The sequence below is a fragment of the Rhipicephalus microplus genome, unplaced genomic scaffold (genome assembly GCF_043290135.1).
Source record: "Rhipicephalus microplus isolate Deutch F79 unplaced genomic scaffold, USDA_Rmic scaffold_19, whole genome shotgun sequence".
Lineage (NCBI taxonomy): Eukaryota > Metazoa > Arthropoda > Arachnida > Ixodida > Ixodidae > Rhipicephalus > Rhipicephalus microplus.
The window spans coordinates 4,099,862-4,123,197 of record NW_027464592.1 but is presented as its reverse complement, the minus strand read 5'-3'; the positions used below and the strand labels follow the sequence as shown (position 1 = coordinate 4,123,197).

General features: G+C 47.1%; 1 protein-coding gene across 1 annotated transcript in view; it reads right to left on the bottom strand.

The window, feature by feature from the left end:
• The window catches only part of LOC142785204 (uncharacterized), a 145,726-nt gene that overhangs the window by 88,643 nt on the left and 33,747 nt on the right, over nucleotides 1-23,336 (bottom strand). Inside the window, exon 4 of the mRNA XM_075883653.1 lies at nucleotides 18,103-18,572. Coding sequence (XP_075739768.1) covers nucleotides 18,103-18,572 — 470 coding nt within the window. The remainder of the gene's footprint in view (nucleotides 1-18,102; nucleotides 18,573-23,336) is intronic.

Sequence of the window (23,336 nt, the reverse complement as noted above, 5' to 3'; positions counted from 1 at the left end):
GTGGGTGACGCACGCACATTTGTCGGACATCGCGGTCAGTACAGTCACCGAACTGATAAGCGGCCTCGCGGCAGACAAGCACACGGCCACAACTTGCTACAGGACTAGAAGAAACGACACGCTCGTACAAACAACCAGTCCTATTACATTCCCGCGGTGCATATTAACCGACTAAAGGTATGTGTGCCATGATTTTTTTTTCTTCAAAACGGCGAAATAAGGTTTTAACAGCATTATTCTCGAAGCACCGATTTTGACCACTTTCTTTTGCTTGTTCGGTAAAAGTGGACCTAGGACAGCTAGAGCTGTAATTGTTTTTGCACAATGTAGCTAAATGTGCACAAAAAAAAAACATTGCTGGGAGCCTATATTTAATGGGCAGCTACGTTTTTTATTTTATTATAAAAAAGTTTCTGTATTTGGTTACATGCAATGAACTTTACTGTGCTGTAATTCGAGAAGTACTTGTTCAATTTTCGATCAGCTTGCAGCATTGCACTCCTTAGGCTTTCTAGCATTCATTTATATGTCAATGGCTGTGTAATTATAAGCGCATACATTTTTACAGTTAAAAATGTTACAATTGTTTGTTTTCTTCATTTTCTCAAAATGGCAATTTTGTACACACCGCATAAAAATTACTGCAATATATCCGAAAATATTACAGATAGCAGAATATTTTATTTTGCAGCATGAAGCTATATGTTTGGAGCACACAACATAGGAAGCAGATTTTGATTCCTCTCGATGCAAATTTTTCAAACTAGTCTTTTGTATGCCCACGCAATGGCCACATTCAGAGCTGTGAAGTTTAGTGTACTGTAAAGTAAGAAATTATGACCCATTCAAAAAAGTGCTTCTTATGTTGCATGTCTTATGCTTTCTACTGTCAATCCCTATGTTATTTATAAATTTTTGACAGGTGGTTATTTTTCTATTCTGGTAAGAATATAAATTGTTATCTTGATTATTTATTCAACTAATAAAGCTACAGAAAAAATAACTACATTTTTAAAATCCGGAGAACAAGCTAAGTACGCATGCCAACTTCTGTCACACTTGGTTCAAAAATAAAAGAGAGCCCTAAGAACCTTGGTCCCCCCTTAAAAATGAACCAGACCGTTGCACACGATAAAAAAGCATTTATTCTCAGAACAAGTGAAACTCCGCAAAATTTCACTATCTGAAAACATCATTTTAAATAAACTCAAAATGAATGCACTAGAGCAACAGATGTGACCATGTAATTTTCATCATCCACTATTTTTCTGCTTCGTCCCCGGAGTCATTCTTTCTGTAGTCTCCATCAAGTGTCGCAGTTCGAGAGGAAGTTGCTGTGATTTCATGATGACAAGTCACCTCGAAGGTCAGGTTTGCCACTTGCATAAAACTTTCGACAGATGAGATGACCTCACCTGCTAAGGTTTTGTATCGGAGCTTTGTGCCTTTCTGATGGCTCTTCAAGGCAAATTACCCTGTTGTTGCGATGCCAAACATCTTCTACAATACAGTGGAACCATGATTATACAACTTTCAGGGGACCAAGTAAAACAGTCATATAACCCAGGCGTCATGTAATCGAAAAAGAAACCCGCCCGCATTTTCCTACGGGGGGAACTCCAGTAAATGCGTTACAAAGTGGAGGGGGTATCGCGTGAACATTGCGCAATTGGGTATAGTTTGTGAATGTTTAACCGTTATTACACCTTTATTGTTCTTATTCATTGAATGAAGGAGAGTGGTATGACGCTAATGTTGGGTTTGCCCCACTACTGAGTGAAGGTAATGTTGCTTCCATCACATCTACTCGAGTCAAGAAAAGCATCAAGTCAAGCGAAAGCCAAGTAAAGACTCCCTTGCTTGAGTGAATTCCAAATGCACGATCCAGTGCCTAGACATACAGGGTGGCCAGCGAACGGTTTTGCAGGGCAAGCGGTTGATTTTTTACTAGCAGACACTGCCTGCGTTGGCCTTGTGAGAGGAGAGAGGGGGAGGGAAGCGACAGTTTTGCGGGTGTCTTCCTAGGCCGGCACAAAATGTGTGCATGCGGCACGACACGCGAGCACGCGCACTGGGGGTGTGGACGGCGCAGTTGCCAAAGCGCGACATTGTGCAATTAAGAAATCATCCGCATTTAAAACTAAGCTTATAGGCAGCGACACTCAGCCTTGCCCAAAAAACTGGTGCAGACTGCCTGAACAGGCCCACGGCATGATCATGTGCCGATGCAAGGAAGGTATATTAAGTCATTCTTGCCAGGTGGCAGCTAATGGCAGCATTGCTTAGTTCGAAGAGGTAAAAGGAAGTCCTTATTCTCAACCTTACAAAAAAATAGACTCTGACGCGTATATTTATATGATAAACAGTCCGAAAATCGCCTGCGCAAATCGCCTGCCCATCAGAAGAGTGAGACACAATGTCATCACTATCACACAATGGTGACAGACTACAAGCTTGTCTAGAATGCTTTCGTGCGCAACTTGAGCTGTGTGCGTTGTAATTTGTTGCCCTGTGAGGTACTACTAGCGGTTTCCCCCTTTTATGAACGTTGACGTCGAGCGAAAGTAATTTTGCATCATGAAGACAGCTATGTCACACTCTTATGCGTGTACAAGCCTGAGACTGTGAGTGTGAAAAAGACAACATATCAGTTGTATGTTGAGTAGGCAAAGTTCCTACGAACCCAAAACGTGAAAATATCAGCTTTTTGGCTGGCTGAAGCTACTCTGAGTCGCTGGACCTCAACCAGGTAACGACCCCAGATACGTACGCATGTGATCAGGACTCATGTAGCATGAACTTCCAGAAGAATAAATTTTCCACCCTAAGAAGACATCCTGTCTCACTCGCTACTTTTCCAATCATGAACCTAGGGGAATACAAGTTCATATTTTGCACTCGTGAATATCAGAGTCAATGTTTGATTCAATTGAAGGCGTTTTTTTTTTTTACTTTCGGATGAAATCTGAGGGTTGTAAGATTTGAAGTTCCCATGAAACTGGGCTTTTGAATACTTTATTTCTATGGGGGATATTGTCGGGACTACACCGATTTGTCGTAAAGTGCCGGTCGTCACCAGACCGGGGGACGTATAATCGACATTCGACTGTATTGTGATCTTGGTTGGATAAGGATCACTTGATTCCGATCGCACTAAGTTGCGATATACCGTACGATGAAGCCACGCAAGCTGGAACCAGAACTTTCCACCTGAAATTTTTTTTAAAGAAAATATACCGTGTACTGGGTGAAATTGCACACACAAGCCTGACAGACAAAATACCACTCCCTAGTGTGCCCAGTGCAGGAGTCGTGATGGCACAGGGAGCGATGCCTGCCATCGTCAAGCGCTGTGCTATGAGGCCATGCCAGTCAATGGACAATCTTCAACGAGTCTCCTCTTTTCCCCCTGATTATGAATGAGATTCCCCCCCCCCCCCCAAAAAAAACAGAGCAGAAATGAGTCTTCCATGTAGGAGCACAATATTAAAAAATTTAGACATGATGCGCCACTGATTCCACGTGCACAACTTCTACGGCACTCGCTACAATGGATGGCAGCACTACCTTTATAGCTGTGGACATGGCCTAGCTCGAGAGTGCACAAAGATGGCAGACTATAGCCAATTTAGAAACCATGGCGCGACCAAGCGATATGACTTGGATTATATTTAATTTCCGATAGATAGACTTTGTCACGGCTGTGATATTTCATGAACACCGTTTTGTCAACACAGCTTGTTTTCATTGTCATTCTTGAGCGAAAGGGGCGCTTGAAATGAGCTAGAGATTGTTACACAGCATTTCCAAGGATTACAAGGAGTTCAGGGCATTCAACAAGTTTCAAGGGCCCTGGAACTGATATTGTCAATATCAATGATATTGAAGAATTTCAAGGGGCTGTGCGAACCCTGAGCAGAGCAAGCAAAAGTAAATCGACTACAGAAAGGAGGCTTAGAAAAAATGTAGAGTGGGTGTCACCGAGATGGCTTTACCAAAAAAAAAAATAATAATAAACAGTGAAACCTCATCACGGTTCATTAAACAGTGTGTTATATGACTATCGATGCATATGAAGTGTTTAGTTCTTAAACAAAACTTATTGTAAATAGAAAAGGCTTCTTTGTCCCTCTCAAGGGTAGAACAGTGTACATAGGTTTGGGAGTAGTCCTAGGAGCAGGCAAATGTGCCTTTTGTAGCAAGCTTTGAGGAGCCACAATGGCCTTTTTGAGCAGTCAGAGAGAACATTCAGAGCATATGTCGCCCCATTTCACAGCACATAATAAGCAACATTTGTCGAATGCTTCATTTTTTTTTTTAACACTAAGGTGAATTGTGCAATACAGTAGAACCTCGTTACAGGACTCGGGCACAACGAACATTCGGATACTACGTACCAATTCGCGGCGTTGTGCTGATCTCCCTATCTTTTCCGTTGATTGAGCTCGGGTACAACGGACATTAGGATATATTTGACTAAATTGTGACGCCAGCAAGGTGGTCAGGCCTTCATTACAGCGGACTTTTCTATCACGGACATCCGAGATTCAATTGTTTCCGATTTCAGGCATCGCTAGGCATAGTTGCGGCACGGGAAAATCACGCCGGCGGTGTCAACACAAGTGGCGGCCATTTCAGGGAGGCCGCACTTGGCTTGGATTGATCTGGCTGCCGGGGCTGACTTCGACTTCTGTTACATTTAGCGAGCCATAATTTGCAATGATTGCAATGTTGTCAAAATAACATAAAGATAAAAGATAAAAAAATCTTAGTTAGACTCGTAACGGACAATAGTGACCACTTGCATAAAACTGTGGTCAAAGTGAAAAATAAATAGAAAGCATGCGCTTGGCAGCGGCCCCTCTCGGTATAAAAGGTTTAGTGGCGCTTATGCTCGGCCCGGTGCAGGCGCTGCTGGCGCCTTGGCGCCATGTACTTCGCTTTGTTCAATTGGGACAGTTGGGGCTGTTTGGCCTCATGGTTTGTCATTGTGTATCCTGTTGGCCTCTGTGCATTGCGGACGTGATCGTGGTGTGATGGAACCGATGGAGCCGAACGCATCAGTCAACGCCGTGCGTCACAAAGCGACGAAGCGCAAGCAGATTTCCCTTAAAGACAAGCTTGATATCATCGAGCAAGTTGAGAAGGGAAAGAAGAGCAGGTGGACGTCGCCGTGGCCTACGGCTTGTTGAAGCAGACGGTTAGCACTATCATCAACGCCAAAGAGGCAGTCTTGGCGAAGAAAGTCTCAGGTGACTTGCAACCCAAGAGGTTCCGGCTCCGCAAAGCTTCATACCCTAACGTTGAAGAGGCCCTGCTGATGTGGCTTCGTGACGCCCGTTCGCGAAATATACCCGTTAACAGACTGCTGCTATGAAAACGTGCGGAGCAACTTGCCGTTGTTCTTAACCAAAAACAGTTTCAGTGCAGCGAAGGCTGGCTGAGCAGATTTAAATCTAGGCATGCCATCGCGTTTAAGTGCCTTTCTGGAGAGTCTGCCAGCGTCGACGACACTGTTGTAGCCGACTGGATAGCAGATGTTCTACCTGCACACCTTGAAGGCTACGCACCGTGGGATGTATTCAATGCCGATGAAAGCGGCATTTTCTATAAGTTAAAACCAGGCAAGACTTTTTGTTTTGGCGATGACACATGCCACCGCGGCAAGAAATCTAAGGAGCGCATTAGCGTTCTTTTTTGCTGCAATATGGACGGGAGCGAGAAAGAAAAACTCCTGGTGATAGGGAAGTCGAGAAGACCACGGTGCATGCGCAATATGCACGTTCCCGTGGACTGGCACTCCAACAAAAGTGCTTGGATGACAAAAGATATTTTTAACAAATGGCTACTCGATTTTGACAGCAAGATGGTGAAGCAGAAAATGAATGTGATACTATTCCTGGACAATTGCTCAAGCCATATGCAGCTTCCCGGGCTTCATGCAACGAAGGTGGCGTACTTTCCACCGAACACAACGTCAAAAGCTCAGCCGATTGACCAAGGTATTGTGCACTCAGTGAAGTCACGGTACCGCTTGCGCCTTGCTGAGCGTTTGCTTTTTGACATGCAGCAGAAGCAGGACTCAGTGATCGACCTGAAATTTGCCGTGCAGGTGCTGTCAACTGTATGGGCGCAGATTCAGCCAGGAATCGTAAAGAATTGCTTTAGGAAAGCAGGTTTCCGAGTTGACAGCGACTGCACAGACTGCTTGCCACAGGAAGACCAACCAGATCCTGGTGTGTGGTCAGCTGTGGAGGAGGCCTTTGGGAGCCAGCAGTTTTCGGATTACGTCACTGCAGATGATGACCTGGTCAGCTCAGAGCAGCTGACAGATGAAGAGATTGTAGCCCAAATTCGCCAAGTGCCTAATGCTGAGCAAGAAGAAGAACAAAATGAAGAAGGCAACTCAGGGATTGTCACAGAGGAGGTCACAACTTCTCAGGCATTGGACTACATTCAAGGGCTCAAAAACTATTTTGAACAACAGGCCACGACTTCAGAAGAAATGAACACACTTGTCATGATGGAGACACGTATAGTGTCTAAAGCTGTCCGCCACACAGTACAGGCAAAGCTGACCAGCTTCTTTCAAAACATTTGATAAATCCATTATTTGACTATGTTTGTGACTTTCAATTCTCTCCTGTTATAACAGACTCATTACGTGTTTAAGTAAATGTCTGTTGTAACAGTACATGGATTGTACAGACTTCTTTTCCAACAGACCAAATCCTCTTCGCTATGAAGGTCTGTTGTAACGAGGTTATACTGTAACTTTGATACTGCAGCAATATCAACACACTCAACGGATTTCAGCAGTCGCTGCTACACCCCATGTCAAGCCAAAACTGATAACATGCCATCACCCATCGTGTACACTACCCACAGAGAAATGCCCTCGTGCAGGGACGATGAACGCAGCTGAAACAAAGATATTACTAGCTGGCCCATCTTTAATGCTCAGAGGGCACAAGTAAACACCCCGCTTGGGAGGATTGCTGTCCAAGCAGAGAGGAAACAACCTGCCAGTCTTGAACAAACACGAAAAGACGAAAGGGAAGGGGTGAACTTTGCTTCTAAAGGCACTGGCGTGCGTCCTAGTTCAGCAGCCATCAGTGGGCAGCTCAAACACACTTCGAAGTAGATTGTGCGAAAAGTGTTGCTCTTTCTGAAGTGGCTGTACTCTCGGTAACCAGCATTTAGTTGAGTTACGTGTGATATATTCTAAGGGAGCTAGGTGCCAGTCTCAGTTCATATGACACAATTTGTTGCTATTGCACTCTTTTCTTACCACTTGCTGTGCAACTGTGACTTGTTCACCTACGTATACAGCTGCCCATTTCTTTAACAAGACGGCTCAAGCACCAACCTCCGAGTTGATCAGCCCCGTATAACGGAGCACAGCGGCAAAATGAGAAGTCCTGTGCCCCTGTCTGTTTGGCTGTTTCAGGAAACTGACCCCACTCCATTTCTTTTGAGCAATGCCATCGACATTTTTCGTTTCTTTTCTGAACGCTGAACGCTTTTCTTTTCGCTGGGCGCTTCGCTTGCAGGAGTATGATTTCGATGTCACCTACAGATCTGGGAAGAAGCATCAAAATGCTGATGCTCTATCGCGCTGTCCTTTGCCCAGCGGAAGCAATTCACCATCGATACTCCGAAACGACAGCACCTCTCCAATCGCAGCGCTAAGTTCATCACCTGCCACCCAATCCGTCCTTGTTTCACAACAACGTGTCGACCCATACTGCCGCACTATTGTTGACCGCTTGACCGACTCTACTACTCCTCCAAACGCCAGACTCCGTCGACAACTTAAACAATTTAAGGGGGGACGCGGCTCTTGAAAACTAAAAAATCGCGAAAAAGTCGGTTTTTGAAAAACCACATTTTTGGGTTGTATGTCTCATAAGCTACCTATTCTGTAATTATCACCACCTAATTCAACCGCAAAGTGCAAAAAAAATACTATTTTCGAGGCCGCCGCGGCGTCCAAAACAGGCGCAAATCCCGAAATCAAACCAAACTTCGCGCGCGCGCCATTCCCGGACCATGCGGTCGTCCCGCGCCATCTTGGTGTTGTTTTGACCGTGAATTCTTTCTCTATCGTTCGCCGCCTTGCAAAATGGCGTCGGCAGCACAGTCGAGACGCTACTGGCGTTTTCCCGCGATGCGATGCGGAGCGCTGATTGGCTAGAGCAGCGCATTCAAATCTCGCGGGAGAAAGCGTGCCCGCCATTGGCTGCTGTGCAGCAGCGGGGGCGGTCGCTCCTCTAGATGGCGCGTCCAGCGCGCTCGCTTCGTTGTTGCTCTCTGCTCCGTCCGCCTCGACAGACGTCTGCTTACGAGCCGCTCTTCGCCTTGTGCTATCTTTTTGATCATTTTCTCTCGTTTTTTTTTTTTTCTTTTTGCACTAGTTCTGTGCCTTTCGTCTTTGTTGTTGCGGGCGATGCCAGCAACGAAGCCGAAGTCAGTGCGGAAGTCCGGTGCGCGGAGGCGTGCTATGCGGCTTGTACGATCATCGAAATTCCGCTATTCTGCTGCGGGTGCCGACTGCGTAGATGCTTGCAGCGACGGAACTGTGTTGTCGGCTGTCGCCAGTCGAGAATCCGACACATCGAGTGTGGCTGGAGCCACAAATGCACTGAGTGTTTCCGAGATCGCCGGGCTCGACACGTGCTTCGAATCGATGCCATCCAGTGTGACACCGAGTGCTTCTGATATCGCCGGACCCAGCACTTCGTCTGAATCGGTGCCGCCATCGAGCGTGAGTGGACCGTCGCTTCATCTGCGGACGCGTTTCCTAACGAAGGAAGAAATCGATGCGAATGCGAAACGTCGTGACGCCGTTCGCGCTGAACTCGAGTCTACGCCGGCGACGCAGAAGAAATTTCAACTGATGCAGCCGGCTCTTGCACCTGCAGTGACAAGTGAGGGCGAACATTTTTCGCTCGTTCAAATGAACATCTTTAACGTCGTGCTCAGCCGCACAGTGTGCAAAGAATGTTTGAAAGGTGCTATGACTGTCCGAGAGAGCACCAAGCTTGGACTTGCAACAAAACTTGAAGTCGTGTGCGCCTCTTGTGGCACCGTCAATAAATTATGGACATCACCCCGCAAAAAGGACACTCAGGCCTTCGATGTAAATGTCCGCACCATAATGGCTATAAAGCAAATAGGCAAGGGGCAAACAGCTCTTAATGACTTTTGGGCTGCCATGAACGTCTCTTACAGAGGTCTTCACCACAAGACGTTTCAGAAGCACTTGAAAGAGACGTTCAGGAAGCCAGAGGCCACCGCTTTGGAAAAGTTTTATGCTGATTCTGCCACAGCAGTGATCAAAACATATAAAGAAATGGACCCCAGCTTCTGCAAGGACATCACCGTAGTGTACGATGGCACATGGCATAAGCGGGGTCACACATCACACATCGGAGTGGGATCGGTAATTGACTTCTTTACAGGTCTCATCTTGGATGCTGTAGTTCTTTCAAACCACTGCCTTGGATGCCAAACAGGACCCAAACCTGGAGATGCAGCATACGAAAGCTGGCAGAAGCACCACATTTGCCAGAAAAACACAGACGCAAAATCGGGAAGCATGGAAGTGGAGGCAGGCTTGACTCTCTTTGGGCGGTCTGTATCCAAGCATGGCCTGCGGTACACCACTCTTGTGTCCGACGAAGACAGCCGTACCTTCGCTGCCCTCACAGAAGAGAATGTGTACGGGCTAGTGCCAATTGTAAAAGAAGAATGTCTGAACCATGTTCAGAAAAGGATTGGAAGTGCTCTTCGAAACATTGTGCAGAAAAGTGATAAGCCACTGAGTGGGAAGGGGAAGCTCACTAAATGATGATGATGTTTGATGTTTTATGGCGCAAGGGATGCTTCACGGCCAAAGAGCGCCAGTTCATCATGCTAAAAAAAAATGGACAATGATTGTGATAAGCGGCTGCATAAGGGCCATAAAATTCCTCGCGGTAAGGCGGGTAAAAACATACAAGTAATAAAATCATGACCATGCCGTGAAAGGTGTGTGTGGTGTGAATAGATGACAAAAGTTGGTGATAATAAAAGACGATGGTGGATATGTATGGCATTAGCACAAGTGCCTCACTCGTTCATACCCTTGCGTCCAAGGGCCGTGAGGCAAGTGCTTTCTTGTGTAACCACCGCAGCAAAAACCTCTCTGGAGAGGTCATGCTACGGGATGCCTGGGTATATGATATGGAAACTATGAATTTCTTTAAAAAACGCTAACAATGATTTGTGACTAAAAAGCGGTTCCCTACCGACGAACATTGCAGGGTGTAAAGGTATATGTTGTCGGTAGGGTAATGGAAAGTGTTGTTCTCTTACAGTGTCCAATTGTTTGCACTCAATTAAAATGTGAAGGACTGTCAATGGTTCACCACATCTGTCACACAATGGTGGATCGCCACCAGACAAAAGGTGTGTGTGTGTGTGTCATGTATGTGTGTCCTATCCTGAGTCTCGTTAGTATTACCTCTGTATGACGCGATTTCGATACGGGCAGCCAATGACCAAGGTGTGGCTTAATAACGTGTAGTTTGTTTTGTGTATGTGTATCCCACTTGCTCTGCCAGTATACTCTGAGGTTTCTTTTAAGAGACGGCTTAAGATCGAGGGCCGGGGTTGATATGGGTGTAGGGGCAGTGTTTTTGTGGGCGGATGCAGCGAGCTGATCCGCCCTCACGTTGCCTTGAATCTCACGGTGCCCTGGCACCCAGCACACTACAACATGCTGTTTGAGTGTGTAGAGTGTGCACAAAATGGAGTAAAGTGAGATGAGGACCGGGTTTTTTTGTTTTTTAAGACTGTGCAGAGCCGTTACCACACTAAGGGAGTCTGTATAAATTACTGCTTTTTGTATGTGTAATTGTTTGATGTGTTTAGCTGCCACAAGTATCGCGTGAGCTTCCGCTGTGAAGATACTTGTGCCTGGATGTAGAGGGCCAGCATCCGAGAAGGATGGGCCGACAACAGCGTAGGACACAGAGGAGTTGGACTTGGAGGCATCTGTAAAGAACTCGGGACGTGTGTATTTGTGTTGAAGTTCCAGGAAGTATGTTTGGATATGGGCAATAGGCGCATGTTTTGTAACTTCAAGAAAGGACACATCACAGTCTATAGTCTGCCATTGCCACGGTGGCGGGTATGCTACAGGAGCCATTAAACTGTGTTCAAGTGACACTCCAGTTTCCTCAGCTAGACTTTTCAGGCGAACTGAGAAGGGCTGCCTCATCGAAGGCCTGTTTTGAAACAGAATGGAGCTCGACAAATCATTAATAGTGGAATATGAGGGGTGCTTCTTATCTGCTTTCACCTTAAGGAAATAAACAAAGGACATGTAAGTTCTCTGCAGATGAAGCGACCACTCATTTGACTCAACATAAAGGCTTTCTACGGGGCTGGTGCGAAAAGCACCCGTAGAAAGGCGGATGCCCAAATGGTGCACGGGGTCCAGCATCTTCAAAGCACTTTGAGCCGCAGACTGATAAACAATGGCCCCATAATCTAAGCGGGTGCGAATGAGGCTTCGATACAGAGTCATGAGACATTGCCTGTCACTACCCCACGTAGTACGTGACAACACTTTTAAAACATTCATGGCTTTTAAACATTTTGTTTTTAGATACTTGATGTGCGGTACGAAGGTCAACTTGTTGTCCAAGATTAATCTTAAGAATTTATGCTCCGCATTGACAGACAGACGTTGACCGTTCAATTCAATGTCAGGTTCTGAGTGCATGCCTCTCTTTCGGGAGAACAAGACACACGTGCTCTTTTGTGGGTTCAGTCGGAATCCGTTTTCCTCTGCCCATTTGGAGACCTTGTTTAAACCTAACTGAACCTGTCGCTCGCACATTACCAGGTTGCAAGATCTAAAGCCAAGCTGGACGTCGTCGACATATGTACAATAAAACACATTGCGAGGGATGGACAAGTGCAAGGAATTCATCTTGATGAGAAAAAGTGTGCAGCTAAGTACACCACCTTGTGGCACGCCTGTTTCCTGGACGAATGTTTGGGAAAGAGCCGTGCCCACTCGGACACGGAATGTCCGGTTTGACAGGTAACTTTCGATTATGTGAAACATTCTTCCGCGCACGCCAAGGTGGGACAGGTCTCTTAGAATTCCGAAACGCCATGTAGTATCATAAGCCTTTTCGATATCGAGGAACACAGAGAGAAAATATTGTTTATGGACGAAGGCGTCCCTGATCTGTGCCTCGATACGAACAAGGTGGTCTGTGGTGGATCTACTTTCTCGAAACCCGCACTGAAATGGGTCGAGCAAATTGTTTGTTTCAAGGAAATGTACAAGTCTGCAGTTTATCATTTTTTCGAAGATTTTGCACAAGCAGCTTGTGAGTGCAATAGGCCTATAACTCGAAGGTAAAGAAGGGTCCTTGCCCTCTTTCAAAATGGGAATTATAATAGCCTCTTTCCAGGAGTTAGGGATAGTGCCAGAAAACCAGATAGCATTGTACAAACAAAGTAAGGTTTTTCTTGTTTCGATCGGTAGGTTTTTTAACATTTCATATACGACACGGTCAGAACCTGGGGCAGAAGTACTGCAGGAGTTTAGAGACATTCGCAGCTCAGCTAGACTGAACGCTTGATTATATGCCTCGTATCTAGTGCATTTGTGTTCGAGTTTCTGCTTTTCTATTCTTGTTCTGTATTTTTGGAAAGTGTCAGTATAGTGGGACGAGCTGGATACCCGTTCAAAATGTGCCCCAAGGAAGTTTGCCTGATCTTCCAAGGTATCACCTTGAGTGTTTACGAGTGGAAGTGTGTGTACTTGTTTCCCTGCTATCCTACCGACCATGTTCCAGACTTTGGCCTCTTGTGTGTAAGAATTGATCCCTGACAAAAACTTCTGCCAGCTTTCTCTTCTGGCCTGCCGACGCGTTCTCCTGCCTTGAGACTTCATTTTCTTGAAGGTTTCAAGATTTTCGGCTGTCGGTGAGTTCCGAAGCAGCCTCCAAGCTCTGTTTTGCTGTTTGCGCGCGTTTCGGCATTCAGAGTTCCACCATGGCACACATCGTTTTCCAGGGTGTCCATTTGTTTGTGGGATGCATTTTGTTGCAGCATCAATCAAAAACGCTGTGAAGTATTTCACAGCAACATCAATGTTCAAAGTACAGATGTCATTCCAACCTAGACAAGCGATAGTATGAAACTGTTCCCAGTCGGCTCTGTTTATGAGCCACTTGGGAACACGTGGTGGACACTCAGTTACTGTCGTTGTGCTCAAAACTACGGGGAAGTGGTCACTTCCGTACAGATTACTGACAACTTTCCACTGGAGTAGAGGCACAAGAGATGGAGATACTATGCTCAAGTCTATGGAGGAGTAGGTGTTATTAGCGAGGTTATAATAGGTTGGTTCTTTTCGATTCAGGAGACACGCGCTCGACGAGAGAAGGAACTGTTGGATCAGTCGACCTCGCGCGTCATACCGAGAATCACCCCATAGCCTGCTATGCGCATTGAAGTCTCCAAGGAGAACATAGGGCTCCGGAAGTTCATCAATTAAAGAGTATAAATCACGTTTTTGCAGCTGATAGCTAGGAGGAATGTAAATACTGCAGATTGTGATCAGTTTATCAAAAAGAACCGCTCGAACAGCCACTGCCTCAAGGGATGTTTGGAGTTGTAAGTGTGCGCATGCAATTCCTTGATTTAATATGATGGCAACACCTCCGGATGATGTCATGGCATCATCGCGGTCCTTTCGAAAAATAACGTATTTACGAAGAAAATTTGTGTGTTTTGAATTTAGGTGTGTTTCTTGTACACACAGCACTTTTGGTGAGTGTTCGTGTAGGAGTTCTTGGATGTCGTCAAGGTTTCTGAGGAGGCCCCTGACGTTCCATTGTATAATTTGAGTGTTCATGGTGAATGTAAAATAATGCTGTGTGTACGAAAAGCGAGTGGCTGTTTAGACGGGGAGTTTGAGTTCACTTAACAGGGCCGTCATCAGGCCCTGTTATTTGCTTTTTTGTTTTCTTGGCGCGCTCCAAGGAGCCACGCCGCTGTTTCGGCACCAAGGGTGCCGACGTATCCATTGCCTCCTCGGAGGCACTGGATGCCCGCACGTGCGGGCTGTTAGTTTGGATTTTGGGCCTCGCCTGGTGAGGGGAGGCCTTGAGACCCGAAGACTCTGGAGTCTACGGTCTCTGTTTGGGAGTAGGCGGAGTAGACTCAACTACTGCCGCCTTGGGGGCAGGCGCCACAGCCAATGGCTCGCTCTGCGCAGGCCGAAGGAGTGGCGAGGGCTGGTGCGACACTGCCCCCTGACGCGCCGCATCAGCATATGTGGGGCCATAAAATGGCGAGACTCTTTTTCTTGCTTCTTTAAATGTAATGTTTTCTTTTATCTTTAAAGTGATGATCTCTTTCTTTTTTCCAGAAAGAACAGGAACGTGAGTACGCAGCATGATTACCGACACAGTTCACACAGTGTGCAGGTGCTTTGCAGTTGTCGGACGCATGGCCCACGACTCCACACAGAGCACAAGTTTTCCGGCCACGACAGCTTTGCGAGCCGTGGCCATATCTCTGACATTGGAAGCAACGGCGGGGGTGGGGAATATATGGTCTCACGGATGTCTTTGTGTACCCAGTCTGAATAGTTTCCGGCAAATCGCTCGAAGCAAAGGTCAGTACTAAGTGTTTAGTTGGGATTTCCTTTTGATCTCTTCTGAATCTTAATACGCTGTACGTTTGTCACGTTCTGGCTCTTCCATCCTTCCAGAAGTTCAGCTTCGGTCAGCTCAAGCAAATCTGCGTCCGATACGACCCCGCGAGATGAGTTCATGGACATGTGTGGCGTAATACTGATGGGTGTGTCTCCAAACGTTGTGATGGTGTTCAGTTTATCGAATTGGTCTTTGTCACGTATTTCAAGGAGTAAATCTCCACTGGCCATTTTGGTAACCTTGTACCCGGCACCGAGAGTTTCGGTTAAGCATCTAGAAACTACGAAGGGAGATACAGTTCTGGCTTGCTTGTTAGTTTTTTCGCAGTGTATAACGTGGAAATGAAGAAACATTTGTCTTGGCCGGATGAAAAAATTGATGTCTTCGGTGCGTACCCGCTTTGAGGAGGCACGATCACTGAGTAAAGGGAATGCTTTATGCATGCTAATTGTATGTTGTTCAGCAGCATTGGCGGCCACCCACCACGGAGCCCAACGAGGGGACGCTACAAGTTTGCGGATGCTGAAACCTGCAGACGCCAGCCGTACAACGCCACTATAACCCAATGCGCCTAGACCAAGGTAGGCTATTTGCACAGGGTTAACCCTAGCCGCCAGGAAGTTTGGAAGTAAACGGAAGAGAGTAGAAGACAGGACAGATAAACAGTAAGAGATAAAGACGAAGATGTAGGGAGAAATAGATAGGAAAAGGCGACTGCCGATTTTTTCTGGGTGGGTCAGCCCAGAGGTGCCGTCTACGTGAAGCCGGGGCCAAAGGGGTGTGTTGCCTCTGCCGGGGGGCCTGAAAGGTCCAATCACCCAGCGTCAGCTCAACCCCCAGGATCCCCTTTTCCCCGGGCACGGCAAAGCCACGCACGGCTAGGCGTGGGAGGGAGCCGAAACCCCCCCCGTTAGCTCGGGTCCGTGGTGTCGCTACACACCAAACGCCTACTTTCGCAGGCGCCCCTGCGGGCAACGATATTCAGTCAGCTGTGGTAATAAAATATAGCATCTATCCTTACACGGTCCGCTCGATCACGCATACCTGCAGTAAGGGAGGCAGCGGTTGCAATCGCCGTCACGCTTTCTGCGGCTGCGAGGTCTTCCGCAGCAACAGCGTTGTCCGAAGTCAGAGTCACAAGGGGCGACATTGTTTCCTGGCTGATCATTGAAGTATTATATTTGAGCCCGCTTATAACGAAACTAAGCATGACGCGGCATCCGTTTGTTGTATCCCCAAGTTTGTAGTAAATGAAACACAGCTTTTAAAAAACGTTGCGAGTGAAAACACAAACGTTTTTTGGCTGAAAAAGTTCGTGATGCACGTGTTTCGAAGAGCAGAAGTGATAAGGACGGTCTCGAATTCATTCAAAATGGCAGCGTGCTCGTTCACTGAGGTCCGTGCCATAAGCTGCACGAGGCCCTGGCTCCAAAGTTGCGTGTTCTCACAATCCGATTCCTCCAAATCCCTCTCTCCACGTACTTCATTCACGATGCCCCAATCCATGCACGGTTCCGCAGTGTCGGCATCATCATCGACCGTAATTAAACAATCGCAACAGATGTCCAACCCGCTCTCCCAGGTCGGAGTCGACGACGCACTGCCACAAATCGCCGCCGTAGTTTGGAAGTTTCAGACTCGGCATCGGGCCCAATGTCGACGAAATCGGCCTCGCAAAAAAAGTTTCGCGCGCATGTAGTCGTCACCGCCGCACACGAAATGTTCACCATCTTCACAACTGAATACCGAGACTCCCGAAACGACAAGTTGGCTGCTAGGTGGTCAACAGCTATGAGCAAGCACTCCGCAACGTGGCACCTAACGCGCGGATCACGCTCAAGCCAAGTAGTCACACTTTTGACGTTTTGTTGAGCGGCAGAAAAAAGCGTGCTAGTGCTCCGAACGGCCATCATGACCACACACGCCCGACACACATGACGAAACGCGTGGAACAGCTCTGGGCTCGTTTCTAGTCAGAAAACGAAACTGATTCAAGCCAGTGTGGCAGGCGTCGCGGAGCGGCGGGTGGAGACTGGCAAAGGGGTTGTGTTCAAGAGAAAAGAGGAGAGCAGACTTGTGAGAGAAGGGCAAGAAGTTGCGATAAAGAGAGAGGAGGATGCGGCGGGAGGGTGACCTTGAAAATCGAAACACACGAGAAGGAGGCAGGTTGGGTAGCTTGCTTGAAAGGTCCGCGAAACTCGCACGTAGAAAAACTTGGAAAAAGTGCCTGCGCGTGCAGAAGTTAAAATAAAGCATGGCCGCCTGGATTGTGGTGCTCAGCAGTGTTCGAAGAATCGGCGGTCGTGCGTGGCCTCAAGAGCTTCAATATTTCGCGATTTGCTCCGCACAAATTAACAGCAGTTTTCGCGCTTTCACACGCGAACAGAAGGCATGGTGAGTCGAGTGCGAAGTGAGGGAGAACAAGTCCTGAACACGAAACGAATTGCAAATTCGCTGTAACCGATCAGCGCCACTGATCTTGTTCCTAGTGGTACTTCAAACACTTTGTGGATGAAACCTTATCGAATTTTCTATGCACTCACAACGTGGCCTTAAGGGAACAGGTGCAGTAGTGTGTGTGCCTTTTGTACCGATGAACCGGCTTTCAACCACGGAGCCATTACGATATTCACATATTCTGACGCCCATTGGCAATGGACGCTTGTATGATGCATTATTACTGCAATATTTCATGTTGCATTGTGAAGCATGTATACAGGATGCGTGTGTTTCTGAAGTACAAAAGCTACTTTCACTGCATTTCCAAGCAGAGGAAGTTCTTTTCAATGTTTTAACAAGCTAAGGTATGGCCGTGTGGCAGAACATCCGCTTGCCACGCAAACGACTCGGGTTCAATCCCCAGTTTAGCCCAAACAACCCTGGTTCGGTCTCCACTCTGCTCCAAAACTTTTTATCTTCATTTTTTTATTTGCATTGTTGTGGATTTTTCGGTCAGGCATAAGATTTTTCCCTCACAACCAATGACGCCGACACATATGCCAGAATTTCTGCAAAACAAGCTCTTTAACGCTGTCACGTTAAAATGTGTTCTGTCAAGTAGGAGCTTTGCTTACCAAGAGATAAGCAGTGAAACACGATTCCCAGTACAAAACCAATATTATTAGAGGCAGTTGTTCTATTTCTGCAGTATTACAATTTGAAGAATTTCATTTAATGAGAGTCTACTGTATATCTCCATGCGTAGAAAACATTTTTCATCTCTCAGCTCACCCATTGGCTGTTTGCTCCCTCTTTATTTTCTTGTGATGTTCCTTTCTGTTCTGTCACACAACACACACAAAATAGCACCCGAACTACCTAGACCAACTTGGTTTTGAAAGAGCACGACTTGTGAAAAAAAAATGCACACCTCTGGTGTCCGTTGCAGCAAGTTCCCTGCAAGATAGCGTGGGAGAGAGCTCCTCTTGCAGGGTTGCACGACTGGCCTCGTCCAGCTCAGAAACGGCTTGATGGGGAGGTGTCCTACGGAGGAACCTCGAGCACCCTGAAGGTCCCGCCTGGTCGCCTATGTGGCTTGGCCTGCGGCCGAGGTAACCCTGCGGCAAGGGTGCACCTTCGTAGCCCAGGCTGCAGCTGGGGGAACTGCCACCAGTGGTTGACAGTGAGGGACCTAAGAAACCGTTGGTGTCTGCATGCAAAGGGTGGAATGAAGCGTTTGATGTATGCAGTCTTATCAATGCGGCCACTGCAATTTTACATACATGAAGTATAAAAACAAGCTGCTCAATAAGTTGCCCTTTTGTAGTGTTGTCTGGTTTTCGTGTTGTATCTCGATATTGACATAACGGTGGCGACCAGTGAACCACGCAAACATGAGTGCTGGGCAGCCACCCAAATTAGGAGGTGCGGATGGTATCTGGCCAACGTATCGTGTTCGCCTGGAGGTTTACTTTGAAAGGCATAACATCACAGATACTGTCGAGCCCACATATAACGGCCCCACTTAAAACAAACTTTTGCTTAAAACAAACAATATCCGCGTGACCGTAAAAATATACATTGGTTCAATGGCACAAAATCGCACTTACAACGAACGTCTCCCAGCGCCACTGATCGGTTACAGCGAACGGAGTCAGCGGTGTGCCGACTTCCCAAGAAAGCAATTTCGACCAACGATCAGGCATCGGCGACGTGCCCATACATTCTTATTGTGAAACGCCGATTCTGCCTCCGCGCCCCTCTAGTTGCTGCTCTCCCCAACCGCTTTTTGTTACGCACCCCTCCGTCCTTTGTCCCCCCACTACTTTGAGCACCCTGCATCGCCGGACGAGGCCTGTGTTTTCACACTGCCACCAATCTTGGGAAGACCAGTCCGCCACGTACCCCATTTTTGATGGCTGGTACTGTCGTTGACATTGCCGGCCTGGAGTGACCAGACCATTTGCCGAAATTGTCGGCTACTGACTGTATCCGATAGTCTGCGTCTAGTGCACGTGCGTACGCTACCCCACAGATTCTGACAATTTGCTATCCGTTCCGTGTTTAGGATTTGTCCTCGCTGCCTTCACACTCGACTCAGATTCCCTTCGCACGCGAGCGGAAGCGCAAAAATGGCTGTCCATTTGTGCGAAATGAATCGAAAAATATCGAAGATCGTGAGGCTACGCAAACCCGCCGGCGCAACAAGACGATTTTTTTTATCACAGCCGCCGATTCTTCGAACGCCACCGTGCGCACCGAATGTGCCGACCATGCTTTGATGGCTGCGCACACTGGCACTCTTTTAAAGTTTCTCTACAAGCGAGTTTCGCGGACCTTTCAAGCGAACTACCCAACCTGCCTCCTTCCCGTGTCTTGGTTTTCAAGGTCGCCCGCCCACCGCATCCTCCTCTCTCTTTATCGCACGGAGGAAGGAATTTTCATTCCCCCGTGCTTAATCGCAACTCCTTGCCCTTCTCTCGCAAGTCTGCTCTCCTCTCTTGATCACAACCCCTTCACCTGTCTCCACTGCTCTGCGACGCCCGCCACGCTGGCTCGAATTAGTTTCGTTTTCCAAATGGAAACGCGCCCAGAGCTGTTCTACGCGTGTGGTCATGATGGCCGGCGGGAGGACTAGCACACTTTTTCGTGCCGCTCAACAAAACGTCCAAAGTATGACCGCTAAGCTAGAGCGTAATCCGCGTGTTAGGTGCCGCGTTGCGAAGCGCTTGCTCATAGCTGTTGACCACCTGGCAGCCAACTTGCCGCTTCAGGCGTCCCGGTATTCAGCTGTGGAGATGGTGAATATTTAGTGCGACTACATGTGCGCGTAACTATTTTCGCGAAGCCGACTTCGTCGATTGTCAGGCCCGATGCCAAGCCTGAAGCTTCCGAACAGGAGCACTACAGCGGCGATTTGTGGCAGCGCGTCGTCGACTCCGACCTGGGAGAGCTGATGGGACATGTGTTACAATGATTTGATTACGGCCGATGATGATGCTGACACTGCGGAACCGTGCTCGAATTGGGGCATTGTGAATGAAGTACGTGGCGAGAGCGATTTGGAGGAATCGGATTGCGAGAACGACGAAGCTTTGGAGCCAGTGCCTCATGCAGCTTATGCCACGGGCCTCGGCGAACGAGCAGCCTGCCGTTTTAAATGAACTCGAGACCGCCCTTGTCATTTCTGCTCTTCGAAACACGTGCATCATGGACTTTTTGGGGCAAAAAAAGTTTGTTTTTCACTCGCAACTTTTTTAAAAGCCGTGTTTCATTTACTACGAACTTCGGGATACAGCGAACCGATGCCGCGTCACGCTCAGGTTCGTTATAAGCCGGCTCGACTATATAACATAGAAATGGGCACTCCTAATATCATCACTCACAGACAGCATAGTGAGAGTGGTGCAGGGCTGTTGTCACCTGAAAAAAGTCAACGAGCTCAGCTACAATGAAGTCGTCGGACATTTTGGAGAACATTACACCCTTCCAGTCAACGAGACTACTGCAAGCTATGCATTCCTCATGCAAGCACAAAAAGCCGGTGAGACTATTCAGCATTTCATTGCTGAAATTAGACGGCTGGCGGAGAAGTGCGATTTCCGGGCATGGTTGGAGCGAATGCTGAGAGACTGAATTTTGTGTGGCGTGCACGATGAAGATGTTAGGTGACACTTATTTGATGCAATGAAAGCTCAAGCTAGAACAGGCAGAATGCTTTGCCATTTCGGTACAGGAAACTGCTGAGGATGCTCGACTGATGCATTTTACGGAGCAAGGTGCGGTAAATTTTGCACACCAACGGAACTGGACTGGTTGATTTCGGCCAAAGCCGGATACGCGTTGCCGATGTGGACGGTGTGGCAGCAAAAATTATGTCGACGATGAATGCAAACATCTGCATGCGGTGTGCCACAGGTGTACCAAACGAGGCCCCCTGAGTCGAATGTGTCATTCAGCAACATCTAATCACCGACAGCAGAGGCCACATGCGAATGCACATTGGAAAGGGCTGTACGCAACGACAGCTGAAGACTGCATGTCCTCGGTCGATACCGAGGCCTTGTACGCCATAGGGGTCGTCCTTCTCGAAGAATCAAGTATCTGAAAGATTAAACCTATTTATGGAGTCATCAGCAGGGACAACGTTCCTCTAACAATGCTAGTGGACACCGGGCCACCTGTAAGCATCATTTCAGCAGCTATGTTTCTGAAGTATGAAATGAAGTGGAGGCAGTTGCGAAAAACACAGCTAAAACTGTCCTGCCTCTTGGGTGAACTTCCCCTGCTGGGACAACTAAGCATGATGGCCAGATGCGATGGGAAGAATATGCAAGGCACGGTCACAGTGGTCAACAGTCCGAAAACATCGTTATGTGGCCGAGACACGATAAAAACTTTCAACAAAATCAGAGTTCCCACGCTCACTAACGTCGTCGCAAGTGTGCAACCTATGATGTTCAACAGAGCCAGCACGAAACTAGAGGCCCTACTTAGCCAATAAGCTGACTTTTTGTTCAAGGTCTTAGATTTTGCAAGAGACCACTGGTGACCTTTCAACAAAAAGAAAACGCCGTTTCCTGTGTGTTTATTGCGACAATCAACACATGAGGTTCGCACACAATATTTCGCTGTAAATTCACAGAATCTTCAAGGATTTCAAGGATGCTGAAATAAAGAATTCAAGCAGTGTAAACTTAATGTTACTTTTGCGCGTAACTTATGAAATCAGCTCTGCTTTTACACTGACATCTTTTTCAAGAACAGCTATCTCCGCCTCTTTTTATTTAGATGTTATGCGAAACCTGTTCACCTTGACAAAAGACATGCCATGTCGTTTTTTGCATTGGAGTCTTTCAAAGCCCGATCTACTACCTCCAGCAAGCACTTCAGAGTTTTTTGAAGCCCTGCCATCTCATGTTGCGTGCTCTGTACCTCGAGCTCTTTCCTTCTGAAAGCTATCCGCTGTGCTACAATATGCTTCTGTTCTCCTGTGTGCAACGCACATCTAGGCATATCTTGGAGCACTGATGACTTCACTTCTTTCAACAGAGGAAACGGTAAGCAGCCTACTGTGGGTTTGTCACAGCCTCATAGATAACTACCTGAGAGATATACAAGAGTTCTGCCATAATTTCTGCTATAATCAGCTTGTTCACACTGAAACCTCGTTCTACTAAAGGCTGTTCATAACTAGGCAAGAGAAGGACCTTCAGCATTTCCCATAAGATTGAGAACAGATCATGCATGCTTCCTTAGCGCACAAAAGTAGCATTTAGGCATTCATGGTCTCTTTCCAAGTTCTTTAGTTTATGCAGTTTTTCTTGGTAGAAGTGAACATCTCTTCTGTGCTCAGAAAGAAGCTTGTTGTCAACGAAACTGTTAAGAACAACTTTCACCTCCAGCCGACATTCAGGCCATCCATCATGAGCTGCACAATTTTGCTCAGAGAAAAAGACGCAAGTGCTTTTGTGAACTTCTGCAAGAGGTCATCTATTGTGCTGTGACCGCAGAATGTCGAAGTCAGATATCTGGTTGTTACCTCACAGTTGTTCCACGATCTGACGTGAAACATCAAGTTGCTTCCTTTGCAGGTATTCGTTCAAGGTTCCAACAAAAAGTACTACACTATGCTCAAACATTTGCCTTATTTGTCGTACTTGTGAAGTTAAAGAGCGAAACGGGTCTTAGAAGGCCAAAAATCGCAAAAAGTCCACTTTTTGAAGCTGACATTTTCAAAATATGCACCTATTTTCGCACTTATCTGAGAAGTTTCTAGCTTCTCACATCATTATTTCTGGCGCAAAATCAATTCATAACATCCCTGTGAGATGAACGTGAGCGCAAATTGACGCTAAAATCGCGCTTTTTCCGTGCCAAACTGTTGCCGTTACGCACGAGCTATCGTGTTCATCTTGGTCTTGTTTGGAAGGGTCGCTTTTCATCTTCAATTTCCCGCCACCGCTGGCTCACCTTGCTCATTAGTTTTTTAGCGAAAACGTGTCATCGAGAAGCACTAGCGCATGATTCAATTGGCTGCTTGGGGCACGTGAGGCATCCGATTGGCCAAGGAGCGCTTTCGGCGTCTGCTTCACTATCGTGACACGCACAGACATGCGCCATTTTGTCATGGTGCTACTGACTGCTTGCGGAAGTAAAGAAGTT